The sequence below is a fragment of the Rhinoraja longicauda genome, chromosome 25 (genome assembly GCF_053455715.1).
Source record: "Rhinoraja longicauda isolate Sanriku21f chromosome 25, sRhiLon1.1, whole genome shotgun sequence".
NCBI lineage: Eukaryota > Metazoa > Chordata > Chondrichthyes > Rajiformes > Arhynchobatidae > Rhinoraja > Rhinoraja longicauda.
The window spans coordinates 29,754,008-29,768,516 of NC_135977.1; the positions used below are offsets into that span (position 1 = coordinate 29,754,008).

General features: G+C 37.8%; 1 protein-coding gene across 3 annotated transcripts in view; it reads right to left on the reverse strand.

Moving 5' to 3' along the window:
* Positions 1–623: 623 nt before the first annotated feature.
* The window catches only part of LOC144605997 (mediator of RNA polymerase II transcription subunit 13-like), a 207,036-nt gene continuing 193,150 nt past the window's right edge, over positions 624–14,509 (reverse strand). For all 3 annotated transcript variants that reach the window (XM_078421739.1, XM_078421740.1, XM_078421738.1), the window contains 8 exons: positions 14,222–14,445; positions 11,855–11,997; positions 10,694–10,852; positions 10,381–10,548; positions 8,321–8,463; positions 4,132–4,305; positions 2,185–2,291; positions 624–2,091 (listed from right to left, as the gene is read on the reverse strand). In XM_078421739.1, coding sequence (XP_078277865.1) covers positions 1,959–2,091; positions 2,185–2,291; positions 4,132–4,305; positions 8,321–8,463; positions 10,381–10,548; positions 10,694–10,852; positions 11,855–11,997; positions 14,222–14,445 — 1,251 coding nt within the window. In that variant the 3' untranslated portion in view covers positions 624–1,958. The remainder of the gene's footprint in view (positions 2,092–2,184; positions 2,292–4,131; positions 4,306–8,320; positions 8,464–10,380; positions 10,549–10,693; positions 10,853–11,854; positions 11,998–14,221; positions 14,446–14,509) is intronic.

Here is a 14,509-nt window from a genome sequence, read left to right on the forward strand (position 1 = left end):
TATTATTTCACCGTTCACAGCCCCAATGAGTTTGCGATGGAAACACACACATTGCAATTCCCAGCGTGTCTACCACTTTCTGCAGTAATTTAGCATCTGACATTTTCTGCTGAGGAGAAGATACAAAATGTGAAGTTTCTAACAAAAAAATGTAACATCCCTTTTAGTCATTCCACTAAAACCTAATGGAAACTGTAGCACTGTGTGTGTTAGAAATGAATGGAATGTACAAAGATAGATATTTCTGCTACTTGGCAATACATTCTCCTTCTTTATATTGTTAATTTCTAAAACCATAATACTATTTTTGAAACGTTCAACGAAACTAGCTCAAAATAAACATATTTGAATACAAATTGCACATGGCAGTATATATCAAGAGAGAAAAGATCTGTGCGACGAATTGACGGATACCAATTGATCCAGGAAAAGTATCAGACATCCAGGAAAAGCCAAACCATTTTTTTCTGATGTCTTCAGTCACAACATTGTCTTCTAAAACAACATGAAGTTTCCAATCTCACTCAAGTTGTGCATTATTTCAAAGCTCATTACAAGGAAATGTACCCAGAGATTGTATTTCGATAATTTAATAATTTATTAATCTAAAAAAGTGTGTAAAAGTATAGCTCTCATCCACAAGATATATGAATGACAATAAAATGCCTGCAGTTTTATCAAACTCGCTTTTAGTGTATTTGTTTCAGCAATACAGAATTAAAATGAACTTCACTTATTTTATTTTATATAAAAGAAGCTCACAGCAAAATGCTCAGAAGAAAAAACTTCATATTGGCGTGAAATGTACAGCTTTTACATTTAAAAATGTTCTGAAATATACATACAAGCATGCTAGCAAACCCAGGTTGTCAGTAGACAAACGTTTTGGTATGTCGTTTCTGAACCTTGAATGCTTTCTAACAGAAGAAAATGAAGATCTTCTGTAAATGGATTCTGTTGTTCAACTGGGGCTTGTATGCTCAAACTTTTAAAAATCCACAACTAAAATATGCATATCCAGGGGAAATATACATACAACTTTCTCACATTGAAGTACATAATATAGGATTTTATCTATTGCCATTTATTTAATTTTTTTGCACAAAAACCTATAAATATTACTTCACCAGAATCTTTTAACTTAAAACTTAAATAAAATGACAGAGGCCTGAATTTGCACCTCCAAAAATATGAAGACGAGCATTTATCTTCATCAGTAAAGTCTTAGATAAAAATGGCCTTTAATTTGAAACACCCATTTTCATCTATAGTCTGATGAATTCTGGGAGGGAGAATGACAATAAAATGGAAAAAATTACAAACTTCTACTTACAATTCTCACCAAGTTAACTTTTTGTACAATTTTACAATCTTGATTTTCCTCTTCAAAAGGCCTTGTGAAATTTTTCTGATTAAGAAAAAATAGTACTGCAATTTGTCAATTTTACACTGTACACAATAGATACAAACTGTTCTGATATATCTGGTGTATATCTACAATACAAAGAAAGTCACCAAAGGTGACTCAAATGCACAATAAAATATCATTTACAAGCACTAGCTAGTTGATATTCCCCACTATATTTTCCCCGATTTCACAATACTGTGTTTTTAAGAATGTACAATTTATCATGAAAAATAAATTCTGTGTTGTAGCAATGATGACAAGTACAGTTTTAGAAGCTGTAACATAAAAATTCCCAAGAAGTTACTGATGTGGAAGAGCTTTATAATGTAGATCGTTGATGCAGCAGTACCCCAGAAAAGTGCTCTGCAAGTTAATGCTCACACATTGTAAAGAATTGCATGTGGAGTGAATTTAATTGTCTTGAAATGATACTTGCTGAAGTTTTGATATTTTCCCTTACACGATCTTCAGTCACTGATAAATAGCTGATGATGCACCGTGTCCTTCATCAGGAAAGTGAGTGGGTCTGCGTATAACACAATTTATGGTTTCAAAGTAAATTCATAATGGCATTGTACATTTGAGTAAGCACCACGAAGTGGACAGGTAGACAGGACTGGCGATCTTGTGTGGCAGGGTTACAATTGAGCCATGATAAGGCATTATACTGTTCCAGCACAAACCTGAAAAAGGTGAAACAGTAAAATCAGTATCCCCCGCAATTATAATCGAATGAAAAAGGTAAAGGCAAATGGCAAGTAACAAAGTTGGCTAACCTCAAAACATCTGAAGTTCTATTGGAATCCAGAGGGTGAGGATGAGTGTGCTTGCCAGGAAGTAGTTCATCAGATTGTGCCAGGGAGACATGGTGATGTAAAGAGGCCTGTTGCAAATAATAAAAAGTAACATTTTTACAAAGTTAGCTCAATACCCAAATCCTTATGGGGAAAAAAATGACCAACTTATTTTCAATAGAAGGTTCTGGACACTTCTTCCTATAAATTGGTACCAATTTACAAGTACCAATTTGTACCAATACTTAATTGGTATAAATTAGTAATTATAAATTGGTATAAGTAACACTTTAGACCAATTACGTATAAATTGGTACTTAATTTATAGCAAAATTAAATTAATTAAATTCATTTAATTTTGCTATAAATTAAGTTCCAATTTATACTTAATTTGAAGTATAAATTAAGGTACTTAATTAAAAGCAAAATGCCAAAGCTGTTTCTTTGTATCCAAAAGCAAGCTATTTAAGTATTTAGACCAGCAGCATATGCAACAATTCCAAAAAGCCCAGTTATCAGATTCTCAGCAACATTTTCTCTATAAACTACCACAAGAGCATGTGCTGCCTCGCCAGAAATGTAACTGCATTTAGGTTTTGTGGTTCTTACATAGAAATCTGTCAGTCAATGTGTTGGAAGGAAGTGCAGATGCTGGCTTACACCAAAGATGGGCACAAAATGCTGGAGTAACTCAGCAGGCCAGGCAGCATCTCTGGATAGAAGAAATGGGTGATGTTTCGGGTCGAGTCTGAAGAAGGGTCTTGACCCAAAATGTCACCCATTCCTTCTATCAAGAGATGCTGCCTGTCCCACTGAGTTACTCCAGCATTTTGTTTCTGTCAGTCAATGCCTGGCACCACAAGTCAACATCAAATTAGTTATATAACACAAAGCAAAAGCTTCTAAGGAATATTAATAAATAAAGCTCAAGATTGAATCACCAATGAAAATACACGGTCAGATGAGCAAACGTTGGTTAAAGAGGTCAACTTTAAGGAGCGTCTTAAAAGAGGAAAGTATAGAGAGGTAGAAAAAAGTTTAGGAATTCCAGAGATGTTACAGCCTTATCAGGTGAAAAGCGGAGTTGCTGGCACAATTAAATATGGACAATGATTGCAGAGATAGAACTGGAAGAATACCAAATTCACATAATATTGTAGGGTTGGAGGAGATTACAGAGAGGGTGGTGAAGGGGGGAGGCAATTTAGCAATTTGAAAAGAAGAGGTGAATTTTGAAGTGAAGGATTTGTTTAAATGGGTAACAATAGGCAGAGAAATGGAGGACACAGGGTTTCTGATGGGGACTGAATAACAAAGAAAATTTCTACACATTAAATACTGAATAACCAGTCTGATCACATACAGGCATTGGAGAGATCGGGAGAGGATATGTAGTAGTGTTGAAAAGTGTACAATGATGACACTTTTTCAAGTCATGTGCAGAGGGGCAACACTATGAGAACAATGAATGGACTCTTGGGAGATACTATCGATGGCAGCTCCCCCCTCCCTTGCACACATACCAACCAGCCATGATCACATTGAATGGCAGTGCTGGCTCGAAGGGCTGAATGGCCTACTCCTGCACCTATTGTCTATTGGCCCACCACCAGGGAAAAAGCATTGTGGACAGTGGGCCGAAGGGCCTGTTTGGACGACTGCGTGTACACAGTCATATACACTGTATATGTGTGGGACATATGACTGTAGACGCTATGACTCTATCCAGCAGGCCATGGCAAGATGGAGAACTATGGAACTAGGCGAAACAGAGCATGTCTATGTGGAAATGCCCCAGATGGTTGACAACAACTATTAATGCTCCAGCACCAGGAGAGCCTGCATTCGGTCGTGCTCCTATTTAGATGTTTACAGTAATCGTATCCCACCCTACCAGTATGACAAATGGATTGATCAAATTAAACTTACCTTTAAAAACAAAGGGCATTGATTTTGAGCATGAGGGCAGGCTGACCAAAACCATTGAGGAAGATTCTCAGCTTTGGCAGTTGAAACAAAATAACCAAGAGCAAGTGGTTGCTGGAGTACATTTGCGACTTCCTCATGAACTTCAGTGGATAGGAGCCGCTCTCCACCCTGACCCTGGAACAAGACAACATTTATCAAACATCTGCAACTCCAAAATAACACTGATTACATTTGTTTTCCTTTCTTCATTATCGCTGATTGCTAACAACTAGTAATTTCCACAGAAGAAATGAAATGATATTGTTACTGTATGGGGACAAATCAATGTTCTCCAATTTGTCATTTTACAGGTCGTTTTCTGTCACCTGGCACATTTTTGTTTGAAACATTATTGCTTAAGATTAATATTACATCTGATACAGGGATTCAAGCACACATTCCTGGACCTGTTGTATTTTTATAATTCTTTGTCCTGACACAAATTATGCAGCCAATGCATGATAAAGGGAATAACATTTAGTGCAAAATAAAGCTAGGAAAATCCGATCAAAGATTGCCCGAGGGTCTCCAAAGAGGCAGATAGTAGTTGAGGACTGCTCTCTGGTTGTGGTAGGATGGTTCGGTTGCCTGATTTCAGCTGGGAAGAAACTGTCCCAGAATTTGGAGGTGTGCGTTTTCACACTACTCCACCTTTTGCCCGTTGGGAGAAGGGAGAAGAGTGGCCAGGCTGCGACGCTCTGTGAGACAGCTGAACTATTAGGAGTTCCAAACAATAGAATGGTGGATTAAATCAGTTTAGTGCATTACCAATTTTATTGCAATATTTTAGACAAATAGGTTTAGATTCACTAAAGTTATGAATACAGATTTTAAACTATATGATCTGTTTTAATACCAGAAAGCAAGCTGATTTTTTTCTTTAACAAGCCAATTCGGATATAACCCTGCTGAGTAGCAAGAGCTCCAGAGTCTTTACTGGAGGAATTAAAAGGAAATTCAATTTTAAATAAAAAATGTAATGTTATTAAATGAGTGGCCTCCCTATAAACAGCGGAATCACTTGAAAGTCTACGGTATTTGCTAGCCTGAACAACCAGCATTTTGTGGTCAGCGAGAAGCGACGGCGCTCACCTCATGGAATGTTTCCACAAAAGATCAAGTGATCTGTGTGGCGTGTTTTTCCCCCTTTCCCAACATCAGTAGCTGTCAGGCAACAGCCCCCGGGGGTTCAGCCAGCAATTACAGTCATGTAATCAAGCCGGCTAAGCAACTGATCACATTTGAAGAATTCCCAAAAGCAACAAACCTGCAAGTCAGCACCACATTCAACAAACTTTTTGAAAACATTGCACAGGGCTCAAACTAAAGATTGAATTAAAGATTGAAAGAATGGACTGGATAGCACGCAACAAAAGCTTTCCACTGTACCTCTGTGCATGTGGCAATAAACTAAACTCAACTGAACAGAATAAGCACAAATTCAGGTGGAAGCCAGAATATCAAACAGATTTACAATTAAGATATTAAAATCCACTGAATATTTTAATGACATTTAGAAAGCTAGTTAGTAAGGGTGATTGTGTTATGCAATAATTACAGCTTGGCATTCCCTTTTAAACACTCTGAAGCATCAATGTCTTTAACTTTCCATGCGTTTTAATTGTGAGAATAATTCAAATTGTCATCAGTTTGCTTGGACCAACAGCTATGAATAAATCTGTAGGCCAGTGTATGGCTCTAAAGAGCAGGGAATCGTGGAGGAAGCAACTTTGGAATTCCTAGACATGCACATTCCAGAAGTTGCTGTCAGTTGTACAGTAGATGGTTAAAAACTGACAATTTCATAATTATTCAAACCATGAATGGTCAATTGGTCTTGCAATTACTTGACGTCTCTTGGGGAACCTCTTACTGGTACTTCACCAAGGAAAATAATTAACCAGATTTATCCCACTTGTTGTGAAATTTATGGTCGAGGTTTGATCAAGAAATAATGATAGGAATGGGTTTGGCTGAAGTGTGGATTCCTGGCTTCTTGCTTACGGAAAACGTGAATTTAAGTTGCCTCAAAGAGAAAACTGGATTTTTATAAATTAGTGTGCATCTTAAAGTGTAAATATCTAATCACCAAAGCACTTTACACCCAATTCTGCAGTAATAAAATTCTCAGACAATAGTTTATGAGAATGTTTTTAAAGTTACATGCCCTACTAAAACCGTGGAATAATCACTGCGCTTGTAGGTTTTTTTTACTCCAACATTTAAGTTGTCTATTCTCCTTACTAAGTGCTAATTAATGTCCTAAGATGCTAACTTGTGGCTTCAAATTCTACAACCTGCAAACTTGAAATTTAGTTATAAAAGAATCAAAGTCAAGATTGAGCTTTTAAAAAAAATCAGATACAATTCTACGATGCACAGTTCTGCATAAAGGTATATACTGCAAAATCCCTATTTTGACGTTTACACACTTTGTAATAGGTTAATAGCTTAATATTTCTTAATTGACTGAACAATGTTAGTTCAAAAGAGAACATGTATTTTTGATTTGCTTGCCCCATGAGCTCCCCCTCAAAAACAATTATGCATTTCAAATCTGTGCACCAGTCATTTTAAGATAGCAGGACATGGATTCAGGGATGCCAGTATGAAGTCAGAATTGTTCAAGCTCACTTCTAAGATGGGGTCAAGGAAAGAGTGTTCACGTCGCGGCCCCGTTTCCACCACTGCGCTCAAGGAGCACAAGACGCCATTGTATACAGATGCCGAGAAGTGTGTTCAGCTCTGGCTGAACAATTTCTAATCTTGAGATGGGGACTCGATAAGAAGACTTTTAAAATAGAACAGTTTAGTGTACAATTGAGTTCTTTGTAAAATTATTGACTGACTCAAGCTTATAAAATTTGAGCCCAGCATGACAAATTATGCATGCACAGAGAACAAGTGGAAGATCTAAAACCAAAAAATGTTATTTGTTGCAGCTCATTCTCTATTTAATTACCAATATTTAAGACATTCCCAAGAACATCTACTCAGCTAGTTTGAAAGAAGCAGATAGACAGAGTGAAGAACTATGTTACATTTTCTCCACTCAATGACCTCAACTTCTACACAAAGTTCACGTTTCCGTTTGATCAGTAGATTCTCTTGATGTCCAGAAATTTAGCAATCTCAGGTTTGGGTAACTTTCATGACGGGCATCCACAGCACCACAGGGTGGAAAGTCAATCTATGCAAAGGTATTTCTCCGAATACCACTTCTAAATGTCTGACACTTGATCCATTAATGATGTCTCTTGATCTAAATTGTCTGCATCTTAAATCAGTGAGATGATTTCTCAAAACCCAGATTCACCAAATGTAATTGATAAATCACTGTTGTTTTTTTTGTTAAGATCATAATTTGTACTCATTTACACATTCAGGGTCAGAACTGGCACAGGATCAGAAACCCCACTGATTTCAATTTGGTTTTGGGGTTTTAGCACAAGGAAGCATAATATTTACAAATTTATTTTGCTGAAATTTAAATGCATTTTGGTGCTTTTAGTGACTTTGCTTGGTTCTGTTTTTAAAAATAGTTGACTTTGATTTAAAAATTTTAAACGTCTCTGAATAAAGTCATTTACAACTTTCACAACTAGAAGTTCTATTCCCAGTTTTGGTAGCCACCAGGAATGTTTCTGTATTTGCCAACTATGGTCGAGTTGCTGTCCAATGAGGTTAGTGACCTCTGAGTTGAAGGGGGGCAGCAAGATAATGCCCTGCATTTGGTTCAGGTAAGTCAGAAGGATGCTAGATACAGCTAATGATTGCCAGTGGTAATTCAGGTACATCATGGTCCAGCCCTCACCCTTTTGCTATTCTCCCACTAAAATGAACAGCTGAACGTAGTCTCACATGACCATGCTCTATTTCCTCCTGTCCCAATCATTCAACATATAGATAGTTAGATAGAGCTCTAGGAGCTAGTGGAATCAAGAGATATGGGGAGAAGGCAGGCACGGGTTATTGATTGAGCACGATCAGCCATGATCACAATGAATGGCGGTGCTGGCTCGATGGGCCGAATGGCCTATTGGGCCTATTTTCTATGCTTCTATATCAAATTTGCAAATCAATTATAAATGGGTTAATATTTCTCCCTCCGACCTAAAACATTGCTTAGAGTTTGAAATCGCCATCTTACCCTGCCAGCTTCACTGCTTTGCTGAAAATGTGAGCTTGCACCCGTTGGTGAATCAGGAGAGGTGAGATTACCAGTTATTAGAATCCTGATGTCATTATCAAAGTCTTCAGCAAAAATATCCTCGTCCAAAATTCCGATACCATCTGTTTGTGCAAAAACAAAAGTTTTGATACAAAAATTTGGTGCAAATGTAGAAGAGTCATGAAATCAATCATTCTCAACGTGACTGCTGTACAATCAACTTTTTGAAGGGTTTCCTTCTGTTTTAAGATATTTCATGCAATCGTGCATTAAATTAATTTTCAAAGCATGGTAAGGTTTAATCCCAAATTCCTACTTTATACTCTTTCTCACAAACATCCAAACTATTATTTTTAAAATTTTCTAATGGAATCAACTTCTGCAAACATCTCATAATGTTCCAGATCATATGCCATTTCTCATGGATTGTTGCCAACTTATGAAGTAAGCAATCACTGGTTGGGCATTATAGAAACAATGAACTGCAGATGCAGGTTTACAAAAAAAATCCCCAATGTGCTGAAGTAACTCAGCAGTCAGGCAGCATTACTGGAATACATGGATAAGTGTTCAATGTTCTCCAGAGATGCTGCCTGACCCGTTACTCCAGCACTATGTCTTTTTGCTGGTTAATCATTAATTTGCTAGAAGGAACATGGGAAAAGCTCTGACGGACCTCGACATTTTGATAGTAACTCAGAGTTCAATATTCCAACAAATACTTTCTTGAAATTGTCTGACCCAAAACGTCGCCCATTCCATCTCTCCAGAGATGCTGCCTGAGTTACTCCTGCTGAGTTACTCCAGCTATTTGTGCCTATCTTGAATTTCCTGAACATTTGTAAACCTTGGTTAACCTTTACAGCATCTTTATAAATATTTTCCTGAAGTGAGACTGAACCAGGGAATCATCAAGATCTAAAAAGTTATTTCTGCTTTTATATTCAATTGCTCAGTTTATAAACCTCTTCACTCCCAGATTTTGCTCAGATGGTCCAGAATACACTGGTATTTCACAACACATCCAGAAATAATTTAACTGAATCAGCTCCAACGAGGAGTCATTATTAACTGTACACACAATGGTCAACAGCAATGAGGTAATATGCTCTAATTAGCTGAGCAAACACAAACAGCTTGGCCATGTTTACCAAACTGTCTGGACACATTTGGCAAGCTCCTATTCTGTTAAAATTTGACTTTTTTTTCCCTGTTTTAACAAACATGTCCCAGAGGACAGGAGCAGTATCATTATAGATCAGCTCCAAAGGAGGGTACTAGTGTATTTCTCGATTCTTGCTATTGAGGGCGTGCAGCGTAGGTTTACTAGGTTAATTCCCGGAATGGCGGGACTATCATATGTTGAAAGACTGGAGCGACTAGGCTTGTATACACTGGAATTTAGAAGGATGAAAGGGGATCTTATCGAAACGTATAAAATTATTAAGGGGTTGGATACGTTAGAGGCAGGAAACATGTTCCAAATGTTGGGGGAGTCCAGAACCAGGGGCCACAGTTTAAGAATAAGGGGTAGGCCATTTAGAATGGAGATGAGGAAAAACCTTTTCAGTCAGAGAGTTGTGAATCTGTGGAATTCTCTGCCTCAGAAGGCAGTGGAGGCCAATTCTCTGAATGCATTCAAGAGAGAGCTAGATAGAGCTCTTAAGGATAGCGGAGTCAGGGGGTATGGGGAGAAGGCAGGAACGGGGTACTGATTGAGAATGATCAGCCATGATCACATTGAATGGCGGTGCTGGCTCGAAGGGCCGAATGGCCTACTCCTGCACCTATTGTCTGTTGTCTATTGGTACCGAGGTGTCTAAGGAATATAAATCCACCAACGCCATGCAGAGAAGACAATTCTTACCAATTAATTAAGAAGCACCTCCAAACACAGCGTTTCTCACCCCCTAACCCCTCCCTGCCATTAAAAGTAGTCAAATGTTGCTTCAATTTCTGAATCCAAGCATGGCGTTTGTATTTGGTGCTCTTGAAGTGCTCTTGAAGTCTAAAAACAATAACCGTCATTCGTTGCTTACCCTGATTACCAAGACCTTCCAGAGCTTCAGTATTGGCAACAACTGTGGCGGCGGATGTTGGAAAAACCAGAATGTGAGTACAGGATGCATCTTGTGGGGTGTTCAGCTGCGATGTTTGCAAGTTGAGAGCTGTGCCACGCCCAAATACAGAACCCATTGTGACAGCATCTTAAAAGAAACCCAGAAAAAATAGTTGTCAGTTAAATTTTAACTTGGAGATACAAATTATGGAATTGGAAGTGAAAATAAATAAATAAATACACATTCCTGAAACATTAAAGTGAATTATAAATGGATTGAAACAAATCCATACCTGGCATAACGACAAACGACCCTTGTGGCTCCAGGGCAACCAAGCAGGCACTGAGAATTGTGGGCGAGTCTGCTGCAGATATACCACACATTGTGCACGTCTCCTTCAACTGTTTACTGGTAGATTGTAGTGAACGACGCCCAATGAGGATACTCCAGTCTGAGAAAAACACCCAGATTTAGTTCACAAATAGGGGAACTCAAAGTCTGCATTTTTCCAAATTAAAAAAATCAAATTGGGCATCGTACTAATTATATGTTGGCTCAATACAGTGAACTATTCTTATAATTCCATACAATATATCAAAGAATGTTACCTTTAATATGCCCATAAATGAAAATCTGAAGCAGGTTTTCCTGCAGATAACATTAAAATGAACCAGTGGAGAGAAGGAATGGATGTGTTTCAGGATCCAAAACGTCACCCATTCCTTCTCTCCAGGGATGCTGCCTGTCCCGCTGAGTTACTCCAGCATTTGTTGCCTGTCTTCGGTGTCAACCAGCATCTGCAGTTCCTTCCTACACAATAAAATGAACCACTCGGTATCATGTAGCTGGGATTTCCTGATACATCAAGAGTATGTACTAACTCTGTACTAACAACTTCAATCTGAAACATCAACTGAAATGTGTGCTAGTCATTACATGAAAAAATGTTCATGTACGCCCCTTCCTGAACTAGTTATGTATTGCTGAGTCTCTGCATGTATGCTTCCTTTCACCCTCTACGAATTTACTCTTGTATCAGCATATTTCAGAATAATGTGGTTAACATCAGGTAACTTGCAGGGGTACCACAGCACCTGACGTTGGGTTGATTCTCTTCCTTTCCCAACTAGTTCACAGATATTCAATACATATCATAATTCATTTTTGAAAAGAAAACTTCTCAAAACGCTATTGTACAGTTCTGCAAGGACGACATATTTTACAAAGATTCAGATATTTGAATAAATGGCAATATTTCGCTTAACGTATGGTAAAGACAAGGAACAGATTACTGCACTGAGGTAATGAAACAAGCAAAGCATCTGTCCACTTTGTAAAATATGTTTGTCACCTAACTGTGCTTCAAGAAATAAAAATGAATGACAATTCGGAACATTTCAAAATGTTACAGAACTTCTATATACATTGCACTTTTTAAATCAAAGTTGTCAACCTTTGAGTTCTCCATGACCCACTCTTCCAAGTGTTCCCATTACAATTCTCCATGGCACAGATGTCATCTGCATTATTCCAACACACCATTCCCACAGCTTCTGCAAACCAATTTTGCGAGCAGGCACTTTACTTCTCCTTGACCTAGAAAACATCATGCTCTTAATGGTTCAACAATCCATGTTACACTTTACAACTCTTGGGCAAGTAAAGATGCTCCCTGCATCTTGTTCTATGCTTCAAATCGAGGAAACCTTGAAATATGTTTTGCAACCAAACTTGCCTTAATTAACATCACTTAATATTCAAAGTGAATCCATCATAGTAATTTTTTTTTAACTCTTCAAATGCATAATTGCAGTAATTACAAGTTATAATACACTTTCAGAGTTTTGTCTATTAATAAATATAGGCAAAGCTCAAACCACCCATCAATTTCCACCAATCCTATCAGGAATAAAATTTGACAGGGCTTTCTCATTTTTGTGCAGGTCTACGATGAATAACATCTGCATTTAACTGAAATAAAACTTACAAAAGCCATCCTTTTTTTTGCCAAATTGTACAATTTCAAACATACAAGCAGCTCAGTTGTCGATAGATTAACAGACCATTTCTTTTAGGCTGCAGTTATGTAAATATGTTTAAATAGCAGAATGTTTATTACAGTCAAGTAAAAATGTGTGTAATCTTCAGCTACTATAGAACAATATTTAGATGTAGAATTTAGATTAGTTAGATTGGTACCATGATTGTGCCAATGGACCAAATAACCTGTTCCTGTGGTACTCTGCACTGCATTCTATGTGCAGTGCCCTCCACAATGTTTGGGACAAAGACCCATCATTTATTTATTTGCCTATGTACTCCACAATTTGAGATTTGTAATAGGAAAAAAAATCCTATTGTGGTTAAAGTGCACATTGTCAGATTTTATTAAAGGGTATTTTTATACATTTTGGTTTCACCATGTAGAAATTACAGCTGTGTTTGTTTATACATAGACCCCCATTTCAGGGCACCACAATGTTTGGGACACATGGCTTCACAGGCGTTTGTAATTGCTCAGGTGTGTTTAATGGCCTCCTTAATGCAGGTATAATAGAGCTCTCAGCACCAAGTCTTTCCTCCAGTCTTTCCATCACCTTTGGAAACTTTTATTGCTGTTTATCAACATCGAGGACAAAAGTTGTGCCAATGAAAGTCAAAGAAGCCATTATGTGACTGAGAAACAAGAATAAAACTGTTAGAGACATCAGCCAAACCTTAGGCTTTCAGCTAAAGGAGCTTTTCAAAGATAAAAAATGGTCAATTATTGAGTGGCCAAGTCAATCACCCGATCTGAACCCAATTGAGCATGCCTTTTATATGCCGAAGAGAATGAAGGGGACTAGCCCCCAAAACAAGCATCAGCTAAAGATGGCTGCAATACAGGCTTGGTAGAGCATCACCAGAGAAGACACCCAGCAACTGGTGATGTCCATGAATCGCAGACTTCAAGCAGTCATTGCATGCAAAGGATGTGCAAAAAAATACTAAACATAACTACTTTCATTTACATGACATTGCTGTGTCCCAAACATTATGGTGCCCTAAAATAGGGGGACTATGTATAAACACTACTGTAATTTCTACATGGTGAAACCAAAATATATAAAAATACCCTTTATTAAAATCGGACAATGTGCACTTTAACCACGTGATTTTTTTCTATTACAAATCTCAAATTGTGGAGTACAGAGACAAATAAATAAATGATGGGTCTTTGTCCCAAACATTATGGAAGGCACTGTAAAGGTAGAAACAAAAAAGCTGTCAATAGGATTTTGTCATTATAAATATCAGGTTTAATTGTTTTCTAAAAAAATCTAAAATAAATGGACTACGATAATAAAATTCCAGAGACTACAGACTTGAAATAAGAATATTGTCCTCAGAGCGAAACAACTCATAACTCAAATTACAGGTAATGCATGTTGAGCATTGAACAAGGTTTAGTTTATGAAGATTACTTCATATTGCTATTTTATCAAGACATTTTAAAGATAAACGGCACCAAAGATAGACACAAAATGCTGGAGCAACCCAGGAGGAGAGGCAGCATCTCTAGAGAGAAGGAATGGGTGACCTTTCGGGTTGAGACCCTTCTTTGGACTCGACCCGAAAGGTCACCCATTCCGTCTCTCCAGAGATGCTGCCAATCCTGCTGAGTTACTGCAGTATTTTGTATCTGTCTTCAGTGTAAACCAACATCTGCAGTTCCTTGCTACGCAGGCAGTTCTACAGGTCATTTTAGTTAATGTTACCTTCAACTCCCTCTAAATATCTGATTCCCAAAACAAACATTATTTGGGGTTTAAATTCTTACCTGTTGGGTACATCAATGTTCAAGATGCAAGTCTCCAGTAATTCGCCATGGAGGTCTGTACACGACGCCAGTAGCCACCTCTGATCATGTGATAAACAATATCCCACAAAAAGCACATTGTACTTTTGGCTTGCCTCGCCAAATGTCTCACCGAGCTCTGTTTGTTTATCCTTAATTGGTGCCAAGATATAAGGAGGCGAGTACACTTGGATAGGATGGGGGCGCTGGAAGTGCAAAAAGAAGTTTACAATTTGATACGAGGAAAACTCCCATAGAAACAAAATGAGA